The sequence below is a fragment of the Marmota marmota genome, unplaced genomic scaffold, assembly GCF_001458135.2.
Source record: "Marmota marmota marmota unplaced genomic scaffold, marMar, whole genome shotgun sequence".
Classification (NCBI taxonomy): domain Eukaryota; kingdom Metazoa; phylum Chordata; class Mammalia; order Rodentia; family Sciuridae; genus Marmota; species Marmota marmota.
The window spans coordinates 7,441,050-7,451,674 of NW_025999853.1; the positions used below are offsets into that span (position 1 = coordinate 7,441,050).

At 40.7% G+C, this 10,625-nt stretch overlaps 1 protein-coding gene across 2 annotated transcripts in view; it reads left to right on the forward strand.

Annotated features, from left to right (window-relative positions):
- The window catches only part of Slc41a2 (solute carrier family 41 member 2), a 135,950-nt gene that overhangs the window by 95,068 nt on the left and 30,257 nt on the right, over nucleotides 1-10,625 (forward strand). For both annotated transcript variants that reach the window (XM_048802829.1, XM_015482823.2), the window contains exons 10-11: nucleotides 4,170-4,301; nucleotides 5,108-5,256. In XM_048802829.1, coding sequence (XP_048658786.1) covers nucleotides 4,170-4,301; nucleotides 5,108-5,256 — 281 coding nt within the window. The remainder of the gene's footprint in view (nucleotides 1-4,169; nucleotides 4,302-5,107; nucleotides 5,257-10,625) is intronic.

A 10,625-nucleotide genomic window follows, 5' to 3' on the forward strand; every position in this document is an offset into this window, starting at 1 on the left:
GCAGGGCAGAGGAGTGGTGCGTGTACGTTTGTGGTGTGGGGGGGGGGCAGGTCTGTGAAATGGGAAGACAGATGCACCTTAATTCAAGGCAAGAAAAGGAGTCCTGCAGATGGACAGGTGGAAATCTAGAGAGTAAAGAAGACAGACTAAGCCGAAGGGATCTATGAGTGACGGTATCCATTGTCCCAAAAGAGTAGAGAGATTCATTTCTCTAGGACCGTGTTTCCTGGCTTTTCACTTCACAGCACAAATAGAAAATCATATTACTTGGATGACACTGTGAGGTGAGGAGGACGGCCAGGCGTGGCCATGCTGAAAGCACACAGGGTCAGATTTGCAGCAACTGAGCCCTGGGGCCACCCAGTCTGTATCCAGCTGTGAACAGATGTGTGGGGAGGGAAGCCGTAGGTGGGGCACTTGGGAGGAGAGCACACTGCAGAAGGGTCTTCACCAGGATGAGGTTCTATGTATTTCTTCTGAAAAATGTGAAAAGGTGGACGACATGTCTGCTGAGCCCTTTGCATTTCTGAGCCCTTTGCATTTCTTGAATCTGAAAGCAGTTGACCCACAGGGGCTTTGACAGGGGCTTTTAGAAGTGTGCGGGCTGCGGTGTGGAGGGGCGTGAAGGGTCCAGCTCTGTCCAGGGGTCGCTTACGAGGACTGACTTTTTGAGAAGATGAACTTTTATTTTGGGTTCCTTTGAGAATGTGTAAGAGAATTCTTGACAGAATTTGAAATATATTCCATGATGTGAGTGCTAAACATTTACTGGAAACATATATTGCTAAATTTAACAAAAACATAAATTTGAATTTTAAAGCCGTCCCTAGATGAACCTGCTGATAATTTCTTCCTGTGTTTTCATTATCAGTGGGGCTTATTCTAGCATAAGATCTCTAAAATTAGATCCCGTGGATTCTGAAGCATCTCACTAATTATTTAGTATATTGACAAGCTGTTTTTTACTAATGTTTTTAATTTATGTGAGACTATCTTTAGAAGCTCTCTGCTAGCTTTAATAATGCAATTAGTCTCTGAAGAATTTAAATAATTTAAAAGAAATGCTAATAACAAACTCCTAATAGAAACACGGTGTGTATCTTGGTAACAAGAAAGCATTTTTTGACATCAAAGGAAACTATTCCAAGGTAATAATTCTGCAGTAGTTTAAAAATATAAAACAGAGATCATGATGAAGCCATAAGAGGTTACCTAACCCTTTAATTAGTCTCTTCACTAATTATGTTGTTACTTTAAAATTTTATTCATCTTACCTGGAAAAGTCTTGCTAGTGTCTTTCTGAAGTCTCAGTTCATTTTATTTTTAGTTTGGTGCCATCATAACATTGATTTCCTGGACTATATAGCATGAGGCCTCGGGGACACAGGAAGAGGGAGGTGACCAACTGATTGTTTACAAGGGTTTATTTACACTTATTCCCATAAACGTTACCTGGTAACACAGAGATGATAAAAGCAGTTTTAATTTAAAAAGTTCTACCAACAAATTTGTGGGTTTTTTGAAGAGAGTTCCAGGTAATCATTAGTAGCTCTTTGTCTCCAACTCAATCCAAGGGAAGTCTGGCCTGTAGCATCTGCTTCTGCATTGGCATCCCGGCATTCCACAGCTGATAAGTCACCAAATGACTCGTCACCCCTGGGAGAATCCCCAGAGTAGGCCAAGATGAAAGGAACCTGAGATTCATATGTTTTTATGGAAACTCTCTGGCGTTGGACAGTGTCCCTGAAGGCAGTCGCTTGCTGTACATGAGTCTGGTTCTTAACGTTAACTCCTCCTCCTTCTGGGGACTGTGAACAGAAACCCAGGGATGATGACAAGACTGGGTTGTTTTGTTAAGTTGGTTTCTCCCTCATTTACCCCAGCAACACTCTGTGATAAAGTGCTTGTGTTGTGTAGTATAAATACTTTTGCCTCCTTCAGTTTCTAGGGCCTATGAGTTCCCTCTTGGTGAATGAGGAATGAGTTAGGGTCCTTGTTTATGTATTCCATCAGATGAGGACCCATTCATGCCGGTTTTTCAGTGTTCTGTTCTAATTGTTTACTTTAGAAAGTGAGCTCAGATTTAGGAAATCCAGACTTAACAACAGTCATCCCAGACTTCTAGTAGAAAATTCACTGAGTAAACAGAAGGCAATTTAAATGGCTATTTAAAATATGGGCACCAAGTGATTTATTCTCTCTCTCTTTTTTTTAAACAAAATAATGTGTGAATTGAAAAGCAACTTGTTTCCTTGGTATACTCTGGCCAATGAGCACTCCTTCAGGTTAGGCGTGAGGTCCTTATAGTTAGGAAAACAGCAGGTCAGAAACATACTATTTATATAAATTGTTTGCTATTATTATTATCAACATTTGTGGAGTCTTAGCTGGGTCCAGAAATGTGCCAAGCATCTTTGATGTGGCATTATTTTAATTCTCTCAACATCCTTATGAGGTAGGTATAAATTATCTTTATTTTCAGATTTGAAAATGGAGGCGCCAGAGAGGTTAGCTACCACTGAGGTCCTAGTAAGTGGCTTGGGCAGTTTGTAAGCCCAAATCTGTGAGCACTGTCAGAAATCTGCAGAAACAGCTCCACATTTATGTGCCTTATTTGTTCCACCTAGTCTGTGTGATTTTTTAAAAACGCATTTATTTTCCTTTAGAAAATTTTTCAGAACCCTGTGGGATGCACTTTTTCAACATTTTCATGATGAACCACATTTTAAAATTATCTTAAGCATTTTCTTTTAATGAGTTTTTTATTTACTAAATGACATGTGCTGAGGAAATTGTGAAGCTACATTTAGTTTAAAATAAGTCATTGTAATTTCAGTTTTAAAAATATAACATTTAAATTGCCTTATTTTTGGTGCGTTGGCACAGAAAGAGATCACTCTATCCACTCTACAGGACAATCAGAGCTCTTGCTTTTCCCCTTTCTCTACTTATATTTTTTTCTGTTACTGGACAGCCGTGTTACAATGCAGAACATCACTCGGTAACAGGCAGCATCAAAGTCATATGCTTTGAACAAAATCAGTCAAGCCACGTCTCTGAGCATGACACCTGGTTAGATTTGTAGGTTGCTAGAGCTGGGTTTCTCCTTAGTAAGTTACCTATTGCTGGGTCCTAAAAATCACCTTCTAAATTGACAAGGAAAGAAGTCATCATCAAGCAATAGCCAGATAATCCAATTAGAAAACCAAACCCATGACAGTCTGACCTCAGTTGTTTGGGGGAGAGACTACCTTGCTTGCAGGTAACTTGGATCCACAGTGGGTGACACTCTTGGGCAGAATCTGGCTGTCCTCAGTCTCTCGGGTGTGATCAAAGCTTTTGGCTTTTGGCACCTAATTCAGACACCCTTAGAACTGTTCTCTAACTCTTCTTGTATGGAAGTCCTCCTCTCCAGTGCAGTCATGCACTGCATGATGAGGTCAGCGATGGGCCTCACATCTAATGGCGGGGTAAGTTCGCGTCGCCTGGTCATGCTTCCACAGGCTCATTCTGTGTGTGCACCCTCTGTGGTGTCCACACAGCAGTGAAATCGCCTGCCAGTGCATTTCTCAGAATGCATCTCCACTGTAAGCCGCACAGGTCCTGGGAGGCAGGGCTTTCAAATGTTTCCTGTCCCATGTGGTAGGCCAACTCTGCCGCCACTTTGGAATTCATATCACATCTTGCAGTCACTTCCTCCGCCTCAGAGTTGGTGAGAGGACCTTTAGGTTAAAAAGGCAAGTTTCTCGAGTCACCCTTTTTGGTGCCTGCTGCCACTGTCTTGGAAAGCTACAAGAAAAGTCCCAAGCTTTGTCTATTTGAATAGATTGAGCTTAGTTTCCTTCTCACTGGGGAGATAAACACGAACATCTTGTTACCTACTTTTACGTCTTGATTGTGATAATGATTTTTAAAAGTTGCCCATTCTATTCTGCTTTTATACCAGACAGATATGAAAAAATAATGAACACATTTTTCTTTCAGTGATTTTGTGATTTTAGAATATCAACCTCAATGTTAAATCAACATTGCAGGAGAACTTTTGGATAAATTGAAGCAATTTTTAAAATTGGCCCACAATGTGACAAAAAGAGGCTTGCTTTTGGCTGAATGTGTGCAAGTCGTTTAAAACAAGAGGCTCACTTCTTTATGTGTTTCCTGTGTTCCAGGTATTGGTGGCAACTTGGTGGCCATCCAGGCCAGCAGGATCTCCACCTACCTCCACTTACACAGCATTCCAGGAGAACTGCCAGATGAACCCAAAGGTTGCTACTACCCATTTAGGACTTTTTTTGGTCCAGGTATGTGCTTGTGGCCTTTTACAGATTTTAGATGAGGAACTACTACTCTCTGAGATGACAGACACCCATGTTGTGTGACTGTTGCGTAGCTGTCCCGTCACTGGGACCTGACCTTGGTGAACAGGAAGACATCTGTATCTTTGCTTATGCGTTTTCTCTTTTATTTCTCTCTTTCTGGTATATCTTGTTTATTAGGAAAAAGGAACCTTACAACAACAACAAGGCATTGCTAGGTGCTTTGGGGAGATGGGTGGACTCTTCCTTTGTCCATTTTTTTTGGTCTTTGTAAATGAGGGGAGAGCCTCAGCGATAAGGATCGGTGCATTATTTATTTCAACCAGTCAAGGGACTGTCACAAAAGGGAGACTATATTTTTGAACCTCACTATTCTTGTCACTTTCTTTTCCTAATGAATATAAGTGTGATTTTTGACTTTTGAATAAAGATCAGAAATGCCCACCTTTGTAATACCAGTGATAGAACTCTAGAGGAATATATAAAATCAAAGCATTCAAGAACTTTCTCTTTTGTCTTCCCTGTTTTTATGGTAGATACTTAAGTATGACTAATGTTCTTTGTTGCAAGTTTTTAGCAACCACCTTTCATTTAATGACATATAACAAATAGTAAAAATTTCAGAGAAATAAGTGAATTGTAAATAATTGAAACTTATTTTTAATGCTTGAATTTTATTTGATGTTATGAGATGTAGTAACTAGAAAGTAATTCTCAAATTTTAATAATTCTGAATTATTATTAACCAGAATCTGTTTCTGTTTTAGTGACATTTACATTTTCTGTCGCAGGAGTAAATAACAAGTCTGCCCAGGTGCTCCTGCTTCTGGTGATCCCCGGGCATCTGATCTTCCTCTACACCATCCACCTGATGAAGAGCGGCCACACCTCGCTGACCGTGATCTTCGTAGTTGTGTACCTGCTTGCTGCTGTGTTACAGGTAAGAGCTGAAGCCTCTGGAAGCCTCTTGTGGCTCAGACTGCCCTAGAACAGTGACAGTAATGTTAGAGGCCCGTCCTGGCTCACCATGTCAAACGGCAGCTGCAGGCTTGGGTTGATGGGATCTGAGGACAGTAAGCTCTCTAATGTCGTCTGTGTGTAGAACCTCGGGGTTTCCTTTCTGTGGATCCCTGTCTTCCCTTTTTGAGTCTGTGGTGTGTATGAACACCTCCCATAGGTTCTTGACAAAGTGCGCATGGGAGTCGGTTTTTTTTTAGCGTGTTCCAGGTGCTTGACTCCACTGCCCTCGAGGAGCAGGTGGACTGGATATGGACTTCTGTTTCCTTCAGGATCCTGAAGACTTTGCTTCATCGCCTTTTTCTCTTGCTCTTGATCCCATCATACATAACTTTTTATCTCCTAGAAGCTTGGAAGAGCTTCTGTTTTTATTTATTATTCTTAAATTTCATGCTGATATATCTGGTATGGGCATATTTTGTCTATTTGACCTTTCAAACTAAAAACTCGTGTTCTTTAGTTCTGGGGAAATTTCTTAGATTCTTTGCTGATTTTCTTTCTTCTATCTTCCTGGAATCTTATTTGGTCCTTGTATCTCTTGCACTCAATGTCTTATTCTTTTTTTCTTTATCTTTATTTTGGCTTCTTGGGCATGGCTTCTCACTACACTTTGTCGATCTGGTGCCTCCTACAGTGAGAAAGTCAAACCCCATGAGAGGTGGATTAAAATAACACCTTGAAGAGATAGCATTTGAAGTTGGCCTTAAAGGGGTTTATCGTCTAGGGATGGAGCTGGAGGGTAGGGACATTTTTCCAATCAAAAGAAACAGCATTGGAAATGACGATCTGAATGAAATTAGTAGGATTCTTGGTGTTTCCTGTCTGTCAGGCGCCACTCTGAGTACTTTTCATGTGTAGACTGACTTCTCACCAAACCCCACGGGAGATTTGTTCTTTTGATGGAAATAGGGATTCTCAAAACGAAGTCCATGCAAAACAATGCATTTTGTGTAGGAAGAAAAGATTAACACTTCTATTTATCTCTTCGTCTCATGTGTTTAAAATACCTATTTCCTTCTTTTTTTGTGATTAGTAATTAACAGACTATATTATCACAGGGTTAAATAAGTGTGTTCAGATGTTTTTTGCTGAGAGAGATGGATGATCTAAAATTTCTTAGAGATTGTGGAGTAGAAACAGTGGTGAGAAAGCATCGTATCATTCCCTAAGTCTCCGTGCTGTTAGAGGCAGGATGTCCCGAAGTCCTGGAAGCAATGAGTCCAGACCCTGCCATCAGGGACTCATCTGGTGGGAAGAAGCCACACGAGCAGATGATCCCCCAGGTAGAGCTGTGTGCAGAGAGCTTTCAGAGCTTGGAAAAAAAGTGGCTCACTCTGCCTGGGGAGCAGTAGTTTTTATTTTTTAGCAGAGACAAAATTTCTTTCAAATGCTTTTTTATTGCTGGTTACTTTTATTGCAGTATATGATGCAGCCTCATATTATCATTTACGTGGGATACTCTTCTGTGTGTGTGTGTCATGAAAAAAGATGTCCCCTCAGACCTGAGGGAAATGGCAGAGGCTGGTTTGGTCTGCTGACAACGTACCGTTTCTGGAGCGCGCCTCTGCTTATAGCTCTGCCTCTCCCTAGATTGATTTGCAGCTTCATGTTTACTGTTCCGTGCCCGAGTGCCATCACATGCGACTTCACTGAAGTCTATGAAGAATATAAGCCGTTTTTCTGAGTTTATTTAAAAAAATGAGATTTCATTCTGCATTAGAGTCTCTTTATGTCTCTCTCTTTTTTAAACCTCACCAGTGAAAGTTGTAAAACTGGAGTTGGGGGTACGAGTAATCGCCAGTCCGTGTCTCAATTCTCCTATTAAATGGAAAGAACAGTAGTGTGTACTTCATAGCCGGTTCTGAAGATTAAAGTTTGCTGCATGGTAGATGCTATACAATTGTCAGCTGATAGCATTGTTGTTGTTAAATATGAACTATAAGTGGTGTGCAATTGATCTCTGAATGACAATTGCAGCATGTTTTTAATTCTTTTATGGTGTTGATTTTCTTATGTTTCTTTTACAATTTGAGTTTTAAGTGTTTTCTTCTCAAGAATCAGCTATGTGACAGAACAGATCTGCATTTGCAGCTTGACATTATATGTTATTCCAATGGAATAACATAGAATACGAGATTATAAATTCTCAGATCAAATCTTTCTGCTTTGATACTAACATACACATACACACATGTGTCTCCTCTCTCCCTCTCTCTCTCTCTCTCTCTCTCTCTCTCTCTTTGAGGTTTAGATAAAAGAGCTTGACCTTTCTCAGCCTGCTTCAATCATTTCAAAGATGTATAGCATAAGGAAATAACTTTTTTTTTTTTGCTGTGCTGGAAAGAAACTGAGGGCCTCACACTTGCTAGACGAGTGCTCTACTGCTGAGCTACACACCCAACCTAAGAAATATTTATTTATTTATTTTTTGGTACTGGATTTTAAACACAGAGGTGCTTTACCACTGAGCTACATCCGCAGCCTTGCTTTTCTTTCTTTTTCCTGAGACAGGGCCTTGCTGAGTTGCTGAGGCTGGCTTTGAACTTGCAATCCTCCTGCCTCCGCCTCCTGAGTTGCTGGAATCAGGGGCGTGCACCACCACGCCTAGTAGAAATAACTTTTTAAAGACAGAGAATTGACCACTTAGTCAGATTCACCTTTTAATATTCTTTACTTGATTGGCTTCCATTTTTGATCTGGGTTAAATTAATATTCAGGACCTTGGCTTAAATCCCAGTTCTTAGTCACATGTTTCAGTCCGTATTGCTCTTCTCATTCCAAAACTGTTTTGACTGATGATTCTGTGGTGGGGCGTTCTAATGTTTAACTTCTCCCTGTTTGGATTCCTGCCTCCCCGAGGGTGGAGAGCATGCCTTTCTTGCTTTGGTCCTCCCCACAGGACATTGAGAGAGCGAGCGTTTTTAAACTGTTCATCATTATACTTTCGTACTAGCAGCCAGCATTTACCAGAAGACTAGCTGTGGTCAAGGTCACAATTGTTGGTTTCAGAACCTATTTTTTTTTTTTAATCTACCTCTTACTAGTCTGTGGAACCCACAGTTCTGATTTCATAGAACTGCACTTCCTTCCATGAGCTTAGAGATGGTGGGTTCCTTCCCTGTTAGAGATTCCTCCTGCCATGCTCTCTGACTGCTCCGAGCTGTTCATTTGTCCATTCAAAAGCGTAATGTGGGGTCCCAAGCTGTGATGGGCTTTGTGGGTCTTCCCCCTAAGATGTGAAGAAGGGAACTTTGCCATCTTGAGGGTTTTCAGTCTCTTTGTTTGACTTACTTCCTACAGTCTTTTCCAAAGACATAATACCTTGATAGCATAATAAACCCACAAGATATAGAGATGACTATCAATCAAATAAGGGTCCTGACAGTCTCTTGAGCTAAGAAGAAGCTGCAGTACATCTTGGTGCATTTCCCTATTTAATATAGCTTCTCTCAGTCCTCCTCTGTTTTAGAAATCTTACCTGTGTATCCTTTGTGAAAAGACAAAACTGGAGGTTTGCGTAACATCTCCCAGAAGAAGTAGAAAGATCTCCCTTGACAAACTGTAGGTGGAGAGCCCGGCCAGACGGCAGTGAGACGGGTGATCTGAACCTGGGGGGGCTGTGACCATCCTGCCCCATGACTTCGGTAATGCACTTCGGTATTTATTTCACTCCTTTAATTAAAAACGAAAATACTTTTGTTTCACTATCATAATTTGTATTTTTATAATGATGGTTAGATATGTGGAACATGTTAATTTTTTGCTACTATAAAATATCTCAAAAGGAAAATAACAATGAGACTTTGCTAACCCTTGATGCCTATTGAATTCCTACAAAATGTTCATTCCTATAATTGGTAAACAATGATTTGAAACAATTTTTAAATGAAAGTTTTAATTGTCTATTCTAGGCACTGATTTTTTCATGAGAAAATGTATGCAAATTTCACAGAAATCCATTTTTTTACACCTCATATATGCTAATAATTGTGATTTTTAAAGAGGAAAAACAGAACTCTACTCATACTCTTGCAGTACCAAATTCCACTCGAAAGTTTGGTTATAGAAAATGTTTGCCCCGGGCTGGGCGTGATGGTACATACCTATAATCCCAGTGGCTCCGGAGACTGAGGCAGGAGGCTGACAAGTTCAAAGCCAGTTTCAGCAATTTAGCCAAGCCCGCAGCAACTTAGCGAAATCCTTTCTAAAAATACAAAGGGCTGGGGATGCGTCTCAGTGGTTAAGCTCCCGGAGTTCAATCCTTGCTACCAAAAAGAAAGAAAGAAAATGTTTGCCCCTGGCCATATCTGTGTTCTCACATGGGAGAGAGAAAATATTTCATTCAAAGTAAAATGACAACAAATTCTCAGTATATCAAGTTGAAAATTATAAATATCAGGATTTATTAGTCACTGTATAAAAGAAATTGAAAGCATCTCTTAAAGATCTGTGTTTGGGGCCAGGTGCAGTGGCTCACGCCTGTAATCCCAATGGCTTGTGAGGCTGAGGCAGAGGGGGATCTCGAGTTCAATGCCAGCCTCAGTAACAGCAAGGTGCTGAGTAACTCGGTTGAGACCCTGTCTCTAAATGAAATACAGAACAGGGCTGGGATGTGGCTCAGTAGTTGAGTGCCCCTGCATTCAATCCACCCCCCTCAAAAAAAGATCTCTTAGATTTGGGTTAGACCCAGATGTGTGAAACAACAGAGGAGAGCCCTGCAGAACATCATAGTCAAATAAATCCTATGCCTACTCCTGACTTTCATCCTTAGAAAGTGTTAAGACTGTGACTCAGGACGCTGAGTCAGGAGGATTGTGAATTCAAAGCCAGCCTCAGCAACTTAAGCCAGCCTTAGCAATTTAGTGAGGCCCTGAGCCACTCAGCAAGACCCTGTCTCTAATAAAATATTAGAAAAAGGGGCTGGGGATGTGGTTGGTGGTTAAGTGCTCTGGGTTCAAACCCTGTTACAAAAAAAAAAAAAAGAAAGAAAATGCTAGACTGATTTTTTAAATTAATTTTTTATTTATATATTTCAGTGGAATGCATTATAATTCTTATTCCACATATGGAGCACAATTTTTCATATCTCTGGTTGTATAGAAAGTATTTTCACACCAATTCATGTCTTTACAAGTACTTTGGATAATAATGTCCATCAGATTCCACCATCATTTCTAACCCCATGCCCCCTCCCATTCCCTCCCACCCCACCCTGTCTAGAGTTGTCTATTCCTCCCATGCTCCCCCTCCCTACTCCACCATGAATCAGCTCCTTATATCAGAGAAAACATT